The sequence below is a fragment of the Balaenoptera musculus genome, chromosome 19 (genome assembly GCF_009873245.2).
Source record: "Balaenoptera musculus isolate JJ_BM4_2016_0621 chromosome 19, mBalMus1.pri.v3, whole genome shotgun sequence".
NCBI lineage: Eukaryota > Metazoa > Chordata > Mammalia > Artiodactyla > Balaenopteridae > Balaenoptera > Balaenoptera musculus.
The window spans coordinates 17,339,200-17,353,833 of NC_045803.1; the positions used below are offsets into that span (position 1 = coordinate 17,339,200).

The 14,634-nt window shown below is 51.7% G+C and overlaps 1 protein-coding gene across 8 annotated transcripts; it reads right to left on the reverse strand.

Annotated features, from left to right (window-relative positions):
* Positions 1 to 2,553: 2,553 nt before the first annotated feature.
* Positions 2,554 to 14,585, reverse strand: FXYD5 (FXYD domain containing ion transport regulator 5). Of its 8 annotated transcripts, none has more exons than XM_036833013.1 (10): positions 14,447 to 14,553; positions 13,810 to 13,925; positions 13,660 to 13,720; positions 11,748 to 11,828; positions 10,942 to 10,995; positions 9,520 to 9,618; positions 6,818 to 6,886; positions 5,507 to 5,536; positions 5,353 to 5,427; positions 2,554 to 2,869 (listed from the first exon to the last, which is right to left on the reverse strand). In XM_036833013.1, the coding sequence occupies exons 3-10, from the start codon at positions 13,718 to 13,720 to the stop codon at positions 2,820 to 2,822; spliced, it is 519 nt and encodes a 172-aa protein (XP_036688908.1). In that variant the 5' UTR covers positions 13,810 to 13,925; positions 14,447 to 14,553; the 3' UTR covers positions 2,554 to 2,819. The 8 variants fall into 8 exon arrangements, with proteins under 8 accessions (XP_036688908.1, XP_036688910.1, XP_036688905.1 ...); XM_036833015.1 differs by having other exon boundaries at positions 14,389 to 14,520; XM_036833010.1 differs by lacking the exon at positions 13,810 to 13,925 and having other exon boundaries at positions 14,447 to 14,584.
* Between the last annotated feature and the right edge of the window lie 49 nt (positions 14,586 to 14,634).

Genomic DNA, 14,634 nt, shown 5'->3' on the forward strand with positions numbered 1-14,634 from the left:
AGGTATCAGCCCCAGAGGGGCTGGAAATTAAGGTGACCACGTGGGTGGTCAGTCGTGTCTTTGTGACTGAGCTCCAATAAAAACTTTGGACACCAAAGCTTGTGGGAGCTGCCCTGGTTGGCAGTACTCCATGTGTACTGTCACACATTGTTGCCAGAAGTCAGCACTGTCCACAGCTCCACTAGGAGAGGACAACTGGGGGTTTCATGTCTGGAACACTCCTGGACTCTGCCCTATGTGTCTCTTTCCTTGGCTAATTCTAATCTGGTTCCCTTCACTGTAGGGAACTGTAAAACACTGTATTTCACTGTAATAAACCATAACTGTGAGAATAATGACTTTCAGTGAGTTCTGTGAGTCCTTTTAGTGAATTATCGGACCCAAGGGTGGTCTTGGGCACACTCAGGCTTATAGTTGGCGTCAGAAGCGAGGGTGGTCTTGGGCCTCCCAGACTCTGCAGTGTCTTTGGGCAGTAAGGAAACAATCACAGCCCTGACACCTGATGCTCTCCTCCAGCAGAGCAGACTCTGGCCTCCAGCTCAGAGCCCTCAGCCAGCAACTCAGTATCCAGCTCGAATGCAGTATATCTTTCTCCTTGTTTGTCTTCATTGGATTTATCTTTATGGCTATCTTCTATCCATATCAAGCAGTACTAGGTCTCCACATATGAGTGTGCCTTTTAAAAAAATGTATTTAGGTTAAAAAGGGAGCTGATGTTTTAAAAAGTGAATAATAATAGTACAGACAGGATGAAAATACAGCAAAAATTGTGAAGAGCATGCGTGATGATTGAAGTTTGGGAAATGCTAGAGACATCATCCACATACTCCTGTGGCCATCCAGCCAGGGGGCAAATGTGGCTGCCAGCACTTCCTGTTCTGAGAAAGAACCTTAGTTCCTTCGCTGTGACAACCTATATGCTCCCTCTCCCCAGGGCTTTTCAATATTTTTAAAAAGTGACCTGCAGCATGAAATCTGTTTTATGCCACCATCATTAGGTTGAGCCACATGAAATTGTTTTTATAGGTCAAAAAAATTTGAATAGTGACAATTTCATATTTAATTTATATTTCAATTTAATAGATATAACACATTACACATGAATATATACATACATGTGTAATATATGATATATATATATGAATGATATTCCCTCCTGATTGGTTAGGTATCTGTTCTGATTAGTAGGTAGGGGGTGCTAATCAAAAAATATTTTTAGTATCCCCCCCATATGTATATTATATATATATATATCATGTATGATATATATCACATAGATAGTATACATATATTACACATAATATATGTCACATACAGACATACACAATATATTGCATAAAATATATGTGTTTGTTTCATTGAATTTATCTTTTTGGCTATCTTCTACTTATATGAAGCAGTACTGGTTTTCCATATATCATTGTGCCTTTTTTGGGGTTTTTTTTTTTTGGCCACGCCATGCAGCATCTTAGTTCCCTAGGCCAGGGATCTAACCTGTGCCCCCTGCAGTGGAAGTGTGGAGTCTTAACCACTGGGCAGCCAGGGAAGGCCCCCTCACTGTGCCTTTTAAAATATATTTATTTAAGTTAAAAAGGGAGTTCTTCTCTTAAAAAATGAATAATAATACAGGTGGGATAAAAATGTGGCAAAAATTGAGAAAAGAATCTATCTACAATGTCATATTATTTGTGATATATTCTGATATTTTCTTTTCTATTTTATTACTTCTTTTTCTTTTTTTTTTTTAATGCTACTCACAGCCCACTAAACTGATTTTGTAACCCCGGGAACAGGCTATGACCTGAAGTTTGTGAAACATTGTTATGCAACCGCCTTGAACAGGACCTTGTCTCTTGGCTTTGGCATGATGACCCTTGACCCTGAGCAGAGGTCCCCACCCCAGGCCCTGCACTTCAGAGGGCCTGCTCCCACCTCATCTGGTTGAGTCCCTCCCCAGGGGCTGCAGAACCTAAGGGCTTTCAGGAAGTGCCCACAGGAGCCTGTGCCCCTTCTCAACCATGCTCTGGGTCCCCAGGACCCTGGAATTCCCCACCCAAACTACTCTGAGCCCACTCCAGGGCCTGCGAGGCTTTCTTTGTGGGCACAGCCCTAAAACCAAGAGGCAACCAGGGGTGTGGATGGACCTTGGATGTGCAGGGCGGGGTGTCCACACTCACGTGCTGAAGGGACCCAGAGTGGGAAAAAAGCGGGTCACCGTGGGCCTGGGCCCTCCATTTGTGTTTGCCCAGTTACCAGCGCTGCCTCTCAATGTCAGGGGTGAGCTGGCCCTGGACACCAGGCTCTGCACAAGGACCAGGCCAGGGGTCTCAATCTGCCATGGGTGGAATCCAACATTGACCCTCTCATTGGCCAGATCCCCCTGTGGCCCGCCCCTGCCCCCATCCTCCCCACCTCACCCAGGCTGGCTTCGTTCACTGTGGCCCCCAGCTTGGCTTTGGAGTCTGTGACTCCCTCACTTTACTCCTGGGGGCCCTGCCCCAGCCCCTGCTGCTTTCTTCCACTCCTCGGTCAGGAATGATCAGAGACCATGGGGCAAAGACCACAGTGCTTTACTTCTTGTCGGAACAGAATGGATAAATGGGGAGCCAGTCAGCCTTCAGGGAGGGCAGGGCTGGGAGAGTAGGGGGCTCAGGCCACCAGTCCCGGCTCTGGCTCCATCCACGTCCTACCTCTCAGGCTGGGCTTTGCTGACTAGTCTGTAGGTCCTTCGAGGGGAGGGAGGAGGCCAGGCACGGTGAGCCAGCGGGGGGTCAGTCTCGGGGTGCCCATCGGGTCATCAGCCCCCACTTCCGACGGACTCATCTGTCATGACTCCGGCATAACCGGGGCAACCGCCTACACTTGCCACCTGTAGGTGAAGGAAATGGTTCAGTCACGAGTTGGAACGATATTGATTATTGTGATCTGGGTGCTGGAGGACAAGCCTCCCCTTGGGAGGCTCCAAGGCAACTCTGAGCAAGTGACAAGAAACTGACGGGGGAAGAGCTGGTGCAAGGGTCCGCAGGGGGGACCTCCCCCCACCCCTACACAGAGGAGCCCTAGCTTGTGTGTCATTCGTGTGTTCAGCAAACATTTATTGTGCACCTACTCTGTGCCAGGCAGTGATCTAGGCACTGGGCACACAGTTGGGAGAAAGAATGGATAAAATCCTTGCCCTAGTAGAGCTTTCTAGTGGGGGAGACCGACAATGAGAAAAAGAACTAAGTCAAGTGCACATACAGTGATGTGTCAGACAGTGATGCATGCTATGAAGAAAAATAAAACAAGGAAGGATGCAGGGAGACCCAGGAGCTGAGGGCATCCTCATGGCAGTGACTGGAGGGGCCTCAATGAGGAAGTGAGGGGGGAGCCACATGGACATCTGGAGGAAGGGTGTTCCAGGCATAAGGAACAGTCAGTGCAAAGGCCCTGAGGCAGAAGTAGACAGGTGGGATTAAGGGAGAGAAGGAAGACCAGGGGGCTGGGCCAAAGCAAATGAGGGGGATCTTAGAAAACAAAGGGGACTTCAGAAAACAGCCCTCTCCCATCTCCTGGCTGCCACCCTTGCTTACACCTCCTTGTCCCTCTGGACTCACCTCCTACCCTTCTCCCGCTCACACTGCCCCAGCCACCCTGGCCTCTTCCCGTGGTTACTGCAACACGCTAAGCTCATTCCTGCGTCTGGGACTTTGCACTTGCTGCTCCCTCTACCTGTTTTTTAAAATCATCTTTCTTATCAGAATCCATTCTGATTTTACCTCTTTAGAGGGAGTGCCTCTCCCCATCCTTCCCAATCCATCTTTATTTTCCTCCTGGTAATTCTCTTTTTCTGTATCTCTGCTCCACTCTGCTCATTAATGTGTTGAGCTGTTTATTGTCATCTCCCCACCAGCTGTGAGTTCTCCCCGAGGGTGGGGACCAGGGCCCCCAGCATCACAGCACAGGCTGGGCACAGAGTAGGTGCTCACAAACGTCACTGGAACAGTTTATGGCCCCAGAGCTGACATTTAGACTCTGCCCTCACACAGACCTGGGCCCAGTCACTCCCTGATGCTTATGCGCTGTGTGACGTTGGACAAACTTCCCTCACACAGACCTGGGCCCAGTCACTCCCTGATGCTTATGCGCTGTGTGACGTTGGACAAACTTCCCTCACACAGACCTGGGCCCAGTCACTCCCTGATGCTTATGCACTGTGTGACGTTGGACAAACTTCCCTCACACAGACCAGGGCCTAGTCACTCCCTGATGCTTATGTGCTGTGTGACGTTGGACAGACTTCTCAGCTCTCTGAGCCTCACTTTTCCCGCAGGGGAGAGAACAGGCTCTGGCACTAAGTCAGGATCTATAAGCACAAGTTGAACAACTGAGGCAACAGTGCTTGACTCCCTGATTCAACAGGATCAGACACGCATCAGCGATCTCTTTTTAATTCTATCAGTGTTCCGTCTCCCACCTTAAGGCAAAAAGCTGAGGCTGTGCCCATTTTCCTGATGAGGAAGTTGGACAAGAGAGGTCACTCATAAAACTTGGCGTGGGTTGTACAGCTTAACTGAGAGCTTGCAAACCGGTTGCCCGCGTGTTTTACTTAATCTGTAACATTTTTTAAACTTTTTAAAAAATTAGTTTCTCCACTTGTTAATCTCCCTTTGCCCCCCTTCCCGGCTCAACACTGGGCCCTGGGAGGCTGACTTGAGAGGCCGCAGCCCCCAGGCCCTGGAGGGAGAGAGGAGGGCAGGAGGAGAGAGAGGCTGAGGTATCTGATCCCCTCGACCCCTGCCCTGCTCCCTCCCGGTGGGCTTACCAGGAGGCGTGGCTGAAAACCTCTCTCTGAAGCCACAGTTCCTGCCTGGGGCCCCCTCCTCCACTTCCATCTCTCATCAGGCCCTGGCACAGCCATTACCTCTGCTCACTCATGCAGCCCGGGGCCATCAAAGCTTCCCGCTATTGCTAATCCTGGGGAGCTGCACCATCGCATTGCCCTGCCACCGCCATGTGAACAAGCGCAGGCTAGCCTGCTGGAGGAGAAGACCACCAGGTGAAGAACTGAGGTGCCCATAGAAGCAGAGCTCCCTGCTGACCCGCGGCTGACCTCAGACGCACGAATAAATCCAGCTGCAACCAGAAGAACCGTCCAGCTGAGCCCAGCCTAAGTTTCCAAATTGCAGAATTGAGAACTCAGTAAATGGTTATCATCTTAAGCCACTGAACTCTGGGGAGGTTTATATGGATATGCCTCCTTTAAAACAACCTTGCTCAGGGGCCTTCAAGAACCTACCCTCCATCAGAGTCCAAGCCAAGGCCTCCTCCCTCCCAGTCCTGATGCCCCTCCCGCCCAACCCCCGTTCTCACTGGTGAGGATGACGATGCCGGTGATGAACAGCACGGCTGCCACCAACAGCCCCCGTTTCCGGAGGGTGTCCTCGTCTGCAGAGAGAGAAATGGAGGCATGTGGCGAGAGGGGCCTGCACCCTCCTCTCCCCACAGCCTCCCATGGGTAACTTACCATAGGAGAAGGGGTCGTCCTCGCTTGAACCTGGAGGGGACAGAAGGGAGCAAAGGTTTGTGGAGTGAATCGGTGAGTGAGAGTCAGAGTCAGAGAGGAGACACCTGGGTCTCAGCCTTGGTGCACTTAGAGCAAAACTGAAGTCCTTACTCAGCACACAGTCTGGTTCCCATCACCTCTAACCTTTTCTCCTCACTTGCCCCCCTCACTCACTGTGCTCCCCCCCTCCCCCCCCCCATTGGTGACCATGCAGACCCTTTCTCACCCCAGGGCCTTTGCACTGGCTGCTCCTGCTGCCTGAAGCTCCCTTCCCCAGATGTCCACATGGCTCCTCCTCAGCTCCTTCTCAGTGAGGTCTCCCTGGCCCTTTACAGAAAATACTCTCCAGTCATTCTCTCACCCTAACCCTGCTTCGTTTTTCTTTTGTTTCCTTTTTTTCTTCGTTTTTCTTGATAGCAGCTTAAAACCACCTGATATATAGTTATTATGATTCTTATTTATTGTCTCTCTCCCCATGAAAACGTTTCCTTCATTAGGGAAGAGATTTTCGTCTGTCTCATTCACTGCTGTAGCCCTGGCACCTAGAGCAGTGCCCAGCACACAGTAAATGCTCAATGAATATTGCTTGAATGAATGAATGAACTCTCTATATGACCCGTGGGTGTATCATTTCCATCTGTTCACTGGGGTTGGCTGGACAGGAAGTGGAAGATAAGACCAAGAGGGGAAGAATCAAGGTGCCCCTACAAACCGAGCTCCCTGCTGACCCCAACCTGATCTCCAATGCACAAGTAAGTCCAGCTGAGACCAGAGAAGCACCCAGCCACGCCCAGACTAAACTTCTAAACTGCAGACTTGAGAGCTACATAAATGGTTGTCATTTTTTTTTGTTGTTTTGGTTGTGTCGGGTCTTAGTTGCGGCACGTGGGATCTTCATTGTGGCATGCAGGCTCTTTTAGTTGTGGCATGCGGAAACTAGTTCTCTCAGGGATTGAACCGGGCCCCCTGCGTTGGGAGCGCGAAGTCTTAACCCCGGCCCACCAGGCAAGTCCCTAAATGATTGTCATCATCAGCCATTGGGTTTTTGGGTCGTCGGCATGATGCAGCACTCACTTATGCATTCATTCATCTATTCAGACATTTATTGTGTGCCTACCCTGTACCCACCCACAAGAACACCAGCCCTGAAGTCAGGTATTCGCCCGACACCTGTTGACTGAGCACTATTCTGGGCTGGGCAGTATTGAGGCGCTAGAAACACACAGTGAGTGGGAAATAGCCTGTGTCCAGTCTGGGAAGGGAGTTACTGACCAGTCTGCTTGAGGGCGGGGTCCGTCCTGACGTTTTTACGTGGGAGTCGGGTCTTGGGGGGCGTGGGGCCTTGAGTGGGATCAGCAGAGAGAGCGGCCAGAAGATGGTGGAGGGCAGGAGTGAGCCGTGGAGGGAAACAAGAGACAACTGAACATCTGCGTCCGGGAGAAGCCCCTCTGCCACGCCTACCACCCACACAGGCGGTATCCCCGCCTCCCACCCACACAGGCAGCCAGGAGTGGCAGGTATGGAAATACTGTGATAAGCCTGCACCCCCTGATTAGGACCAACGGCTCCGACTCCCGAGGAGCCCCTGGCTCCTCTCCTAGGACCTCCCGGACCACCCCGTGATCATGAATAAAGGGTCACATCTGTCAGAGCCACACAGGGGCCTCCAGAACCCTGACCCAGTTACAGAGCCTGGAGATACTTGTTAGAAAATATGTTGAATTTCACCTCTCCTCCCAGACCAAAAACACCAGAGGGTTCCTCTCTTTAAAAAAAAAAAAAATCAATACCCAAGGAAAGACCTGCCCCTCTGGCACTGAGAAATGTCCTCAGTCATCCCTGACTGATGCCCCAGTGTGAAGCCGGCAAGCAGAGAAGCTGCCTCATGAACCGGCTCCCCAGGCCAGCCTCAGCGCCTCGCTTCCTAAATACGAACCGACAGCCAAGGATTACGAGATGTTCAGGAAACCTTTTTCCAGGAAAAGGGATAAGCCAGGTCAAGGGTAAAGATGGAGGGACCACAGGAAATGTAATAAAAGGACAGCCTCAGTGGTACGTGGTGCTCATGCCCCCCTCCCGCCCTCACCCTGGCCACCCCGGTGTGAGGGAACCTGGGCTCAAATTCTGGTTCTGCCACTTTGCACTGTGTGGCCTAGGGCCAGGCAAGTAACCTCTCTGGGCCTCAGTTCCCTTCCCTGTAAAATGGGGTACCGACAGCTCCTACCACATAGGGTAGTTGTCAGCAGTGAACGAGTGACCACGTGAAAGCTTAGCACAGTGTCCCGCATGGAGCAAACCCTCAGCACGTTGTTGATATTGTCTACTTGGCTCTCACTCCTCCCTTCTTCTGGCAACAGTCCCCTTTCTTTGGGGGAAATGTTCCTGCTTCCCCAGACCATCTGGGTCTCCTATTGTAACCCAGCCACAAAGGGGAGCATGTGACCCAGTCTCACCTTTCCCTACCTTTCAAATTCCAAGTAGGGCTTTTGAGTGGACACTAGGTGACGGAAGTTCTGAGCTGGCCATTTCCTTGCCAGGTGGAAAACAAGCTCCAGTGCAAGAGAGACAAAGATGAAGAAGGGACAGAGGCTCTGGGGGCGCTGGGCTCAGCAGTGCCTTTTACCACCTGACTCCTTGACCCCCCTCGGCCCAGTTGAATTTCCATCACGTATAACCAGGAACGTGGAATACCACATAGGGTAACCCAGGTCAGCAAGGACTCAGAGTAAGTGAATCCGGAGATGTGAAGATGTTTTCTCATTTGGAAAATGTGGAAACTGCTGCTACACCCCCAAACCCCACTGTTGTACAAAATAAAAAAAGCTCCCTTCCCCAAGACACCGTATTTCCATCTGTTGTAAAATTGTTTTAATAGACAGATTCTTTCAGAATGAGATGCTTTACTGCCATCACTGGGAAGTTGTAACAATGATAAAAAATCTACAAGGAGAATGGTGTGGCCTTCTAGGTAGTGCTCTTGTGCAGTGCCCAGTCTGAGCAACCGTGCATGCAACTCAGCCTGGGAGTGGCCTAATCTATAGTACTTTCCAGTGGGGGCTGCCTCTCACATATGGATCCTCACACAGGCATTAGAGACGCCCTGCTACCTTTATTTCCGCTCATCCCCCTTTCCCACGCCTCTGGTAACATTAACTCACCTGTCCTGAGAGGAGCCACCTCTCCCCTGACTCTTGGTCTATGCAGATCAGACATGGGGCACAGACTCAGGCCTGACCAGTCAGAGCTGTTCATCTCCCAGGCTCCCATTGGTCAGACATGGGCACATAACCCCAGCTGGGCCAATGAGAGTCAACTCTAGGCCTTTGAGCCAGAGATGCACTCTAGCTGCTGAGTTTGTAGCCTAAACTCAGAGCTACGGGAACACCTTTGTCACTAAGAGGGAAAAAGCCGCTTGAGAATGAAGACGACAGAGCTGAGAGAGGAAGCAAGTCAGTCGTGATGACAGAGCTTGAGCTCTTTGACCCAGCTGTGCCTGGAATTGGTGCCTCTGTACTTTACAGAGCGTATATCGCTAATACATCTTTTTTCTTGTTTTTTCCAGTTGGGTTTTCTGAGTTTTGCAACTGAACAGCTCCTGCTCTAACATTAAGAAGATCTACACCAAGGGAAACACCTACAGGTACATTTCCCGCACCAGCCCTTCGAAGGGATCTGAATAAAGAGGGTTCCTGAGTCTACCAAGTTTGGAAAACGCTGCAAACTAGATGCTCCCTCTTGGGATGCCTGCTACAGACAAGCTTTATTACGACTCCGAGAAGTCCCGCCAGATAGAAACGTGTTTAACTTCAACTCAGAGTTTCCCAAATACCTTTGACCACAAACAGAGAAAAATTTTTTTGAAAAATGTATTAATTCCCCAAGCGGGTGCTCTGAGAAACGTACTCAGGGAAATGCCGACCTAGATGGAGAATTAAACACAACTCATACGTTGCTGTTCTAGTCCCAGGCTCTACCTTGCATCCAGCTCTTGTCTGTCCCCGGACCTGTTGTTAGAAGCACATCCATTTCCGTCGGTTGCTGGGTGTGGATCTCCATCTGGTTTGGGGTTGCTTCTACTCAGGTCGGAAGAGAAAGGAGGGGCGGGTGAGAAAGAAGCGAATCAGGGACCCACAGAAAACAGCAAGGGGCCCTCTCCCCTCCTCAAGTTGGCAAAAATCAAAGACATCCATGTACAAGCGCTGCTGTGGGCGTGAGACAGGGGGACTCTCTCACACGCCGCTGGTGGCGGGGCAAATCAGTGTGCCTTTGCCCCACCATGTCGTGGGTAAACTTTAGAGCCAGGTTCCTGGACCCTCATCCTAGCCGTGTCACTGGCTTTCGGTGACACCTTGGGTGAGTTACTCTGAGCCTCCTGTAAAGTGAAGATAATGCTCATTTCTACCTCAGAGGGTTTGTGTGAGGATTGAATGAGTGAATGTGGGTGAAATATTTAGAACCATGACCGGCACTTAATTTCTGCCATAAGCGCTCAAGGAGGAGGGGACAGCCTTGCTCATTGCGGCACTGCGAGCAATGGGAAGAACTGGAAGCAACCAAGATGCTCATCAAGATGGGCATGGCTTCATCAGCTGTGCACCGGCACCCTGCAGAATGCCACGCAGTGAAAAAGACCAACACGGATGCTTCTATAGGACTGTGGGAAGAGCTTCCAAACACATTATTGCATGGGGGAAAAAAGCAAGTTGCTGAACAACAGTCATACAATATCCTTAAGCTCCCACAACGACACCTCCCAATTAGTATATTTTCCCCAGGTAATACACATGTGATACAGTATCACTGGGGAACTACTCCCAATATAACACTAACGGTGGGGACCTCTCAGAGAGGGAGGAGAGAATGAGAATGGGGAGTGGATGAAGGGATTTCATCTTGCCTGCAATATTCTTTTTATTTCCAAGGAGAACGTGTCTACGTACCACTAAACATTAATGGACAAAATTGGTGAACACTTTTTGAATGATGTTATACTCCAAGGAAGAGTTAAGAAATGATCTGAAAATTCAAAAAGGGAAAAAGATAAAGAGATAAAAGGAAGAAAATGAAGGGGTTGGCATACAGGGAGTTTCTGGGGTGTCTGCAAAGCTCTATTCCTTGACCTGGGTGATGGTTACATGGGTTCAACTTAGAGTCATTTAAGTTGTACACTTACGGTTTTTATATTTTTCTATAGGCATGTTATTTTTCATGATTTCAAACAATTTTTACAAGAAGTGAATGGAGTTAGCTGGCTGCCCCACGACAAAGTAAACCAGGGGATTCAGCATTGGGGGACTGAAATGGGTAATCAAGGACTCAGAGTGTCAGAGGAAGAGGGGCAACAATGTCAGTCCCAGGCCCACCTCCCCACCCTCTGCCCCTGCCCAACTCATTACCAGCCTGCAGGGTTGAAGTCTGAGGAGGGGGCTGGAGTTCTGGGTGGACGGTGTCTGGAGTCCGGAAACAGGAAGAGAAAAGAGAGAAGATGCAGAGAAGGTGCATGGATGGAGGTACAGGGGGATTTCCATAGCAACTCAAATTTGATGTCATGGAAACGAATTAATCCAGCCATTTGCTAACTGCCCAAATGGGATGCCAGTATCTCCCTGGCCTCAGGCCCTCCCCTCCCACAGATGCCTTTTCCCCTACTCAGCACCCACCCACCTCTGGTAAGAGCCCCCGGAACTTCCTTTGGGGAAACATCCTTCCCTGACTCTCAGTCCACTTGGTTCAATGGGCCTGGCACCAGCCCCACTGGAAGTTAAACACGAGACCCAGGTCTGGCCAATCAGTTTTCTATGCCTGTGGCCACGATGATCAGCTCACAGGTGGGGGTGTGACCTGAGCCTGGTCAATGACACTCAGTTCTGGGACATTTGCTGGATTGGGGAAGGGGAAATTCTCTTTCCTCTGGATTCTTAGCAGGTAGGATAGAAGCTCCGGGTCTCTATGGGCCATCTTGGCTCCATAAAAGGAGAATCTGCCTGAAAATGAAGCCGTCACAGAGAAAACAGAACCAGGAAATGGAGACAGGTTCCTCATAGCATAATTTGAGCCTAGGTGGAGCCGTGCCAGAAAGTCTATCCCTGGACTTTTCAGTTACACAAATCCAAAAAATCCCGTTTGGTCCAAGTTTGAGATTTTTGTTGCCATTGTTATTTGCAATGACAGGATCTTGACAGACCTGTCCCTCTTTCCTCACCTGGGGCTGGAGTCAGGGCATGAACGTTCTCAGTGACTGGGTCTGCTAGAGTAATGGATGTGGCCTCCTCCAATGTCTGTCCTGGGAAATGAAGGATGAGAAGTCAAGGAGGAGCCTCCGGTCCCCCTTCTCTCACCGATACCCCCACCCTGCCCTCCCTCCTGAAACCTTGAGGGATAACCAGGAAGTCCTGTCTGCTGGTGGAGCAGCAGACAGACGTGTGATTGATCAGCTTTGGTGGAAGTGTTTTAAGAAATGCTAATGCCCCAGCACCCTACCTGCAGCTGCCTCTCCCTGCCCATCCTTGTGGGATGAGAGAGGCAGTTTAGCCTAGGAGCCCAGGTGCTAGACTCAGCCAGGGCCCTGATCTCAAAATCTGTTCCCAATAACTTCCTTGCTGTGTGTCCTGGAGCAAGTGAAACCCCTCTCTGAGTCTCGGCTGCCTCATCTGCAAAGTGGGGATAAAACTTGAATCTACTTCTCAGGACTGTAGAGAGGGTGAAATGAGATGGAGGTGGGAGTGTTCTCCCCCACTGCTCAACATGCAGTCAGTGCTGGATAGAGCTGCTGCCCCCCACCCTGGCCCAGCCTCCATGCTCTCCTTCCTGGACCATCACACAGCCTCCTCCCTGGTCTCCCTGCTCCCATCCCGCCCCCTACAGTCTGCTCCCCACACACAGCCAGAGGGAGCCTGTGAACCCCTGAGTCAGATCGGGGCCCTCCTGGCTCAGAGCCCTCCTCTGGCTGCATCTCACTCCTAGTAAGAGCCAAAGTCCTCACCTGGCCCATAAGTCCCCCCTCCACCCGGTCCCCTGTCACCTCCCTGACCTCTCCTCTTACCACCCTGCCCCTTCCCACCCTAACCCTAACCCGAACCCTAACCCGAACCCTGGCCTGCCTGCTGTCACTCACACTCTCCAGACAGCGCTCGTTCCTTGCATACCTACTTGGTTTGTCCCCTCCTCTCCTTCAAGTGTCTGCCCAAATGTCACCTTCTGGTGAGGTCTTACCTGATCACCCTATTTAAACAATCCTCATTTCTCTCCTCTGTTTTTCTCTATAGCACTTTTCACCTTCTAGCATACTATATAATTTACTGATGTGTCAGTTACTGTGTGTCTTTCCAACTAGAATGTGAGCTCCTGTTTTATGCAATTGCTGTTTCCCCAGTGCCTAGAATAGGATCTGCTCAGTGAACACTTGTTGAATGACTGAATGAACACAGGAAAACCATTTTATCAAAGAGAAATGGGGCAGCTTCAGTGCAGAGTTTGCTCTGGGTTCCAGGGTTGTAGCCCAGCCCCTCCACTCACTAGCCTCTGGCACAGGGCACTTTCCTTCACTGAGCCTCAGTTTCCTCATCTGTAAAATGGTCACGACAACAGCATCATAGAGTAGAGCTGAAGCTGAAACAAGCACCTGTCATGTAGAAAGCACCTGCAAGGCCCACCACAGGTACTGCCTTCAGAAAACACTTCTCAGGCAAGGGTGAGACATCTCCAACTCCTGGACTGGCCCCAGCTCACCCTTTTCCCTAATCATATATCACCCGGGGATCCAAGGGAGCTGCTCTGCTGTGAGTCCGGTGTTCCTGGCTGCCAAGTAGGAAACCGACACCCATCTCCCCGCCAAATCAAACTCCGTGAGTCCTTCTTGGAGGTGAAACAGAGGATGCCCAGCAGGACAGGCCCTGGCCAGACGCGTTGGAAGCAGCCACCCAGGTCTGAGGTATCTAAACAGGGTGTAACCTTGGCCCCCTTATTGGGGCCCCCACTTCCTGGTGCCAGCTCAAGAGGGGACTGAGGACACAGGACAGAGCATCCAAATTCACCAGCCGCCCACCCAGCAACACATGCACCCGAAGTGGGGCTGGGGGCTCTGCAGCAGGGTGGAGTCAAGGGCTGGGCCTTACCTCTGGTGGGGAGAATCAGGCCAACGAAGACCAGGAGACACAGGCGACCACAGGGCGACATCTATAGAGCAAGCCAGAGCTGGGGTCAGCCATGATGTCAGTGAGGCAGCCCAGGGCAACCCCTGGGGACCCTGCAGCCCCCTTCCTTACCCTGAGCAGGCACCTCTGGCTTCAAAGACCCCTGCCAGGGTCTTTGGCTGCAGGAAGGAGGGCCAGGGGGAGGGTCTCAGAAGTGGGGATCGCCAGCAGTCACTCCCTCTTTCCCTCTGCAGGTCCCCAAAGAAAACAAGAAGCATCAGACTAAACCAGGCTTCAAGCAGCAGCCACTGCACGGGGCTGAGGCAGAGGAGCACTCAAGCGCTAGCCAGGACCGACCCTGGAGGGCAAGGGGAGGGATCTGGGGCGCCGGAGTAGATCTGAGGACCTCGGTCCCTCCCTCCGGGGCAGTCCTCAGAGCAGAGGAGTCAGCTAGGAGGGGGAAAGAGGAAGAGTGAGTAATGCGCTCCTGATCTCAGAGGAAAAAGTGAGCTGGTGTTAGGGGCCTCCCTGCAGGGACAATAGAGCAGGATGCTGGGCAGATCTGGGAGGGTGAGAGGGATGGAGGCGAGCTGGGGAGACTGAGGCAGGAGGAGAGAAGCAGTGCCGAACCCGGTGGTACAGGAGAGCAGGAGGGACGGTGAGCATGAATGGGGGGGCGGAGAGGCGCCCAGAAGATCGGTCTCTACCCACCTGAGCCCGGCCCCTGGGCAGAGGGGAGCGGATGGAGGAGGATGGAGGAGAGACTCACGTCAGAGCTGGGGGTCCCGAGCCGGCAGCCTCGTGCGGAGAGGGCAGCTGCAGTGGCTGAGTCCGGGCGGAGGGTGTGGCCAGGGGAGCGCTGGCGGGCGGGGACCGAGACGGGCTCAGTCATTTCCTCTTGGGTTTCCTGGCTTCAGAGCCCGGGGTGGGAGCAGGAGGGGGAGACGTTGAGGGCTA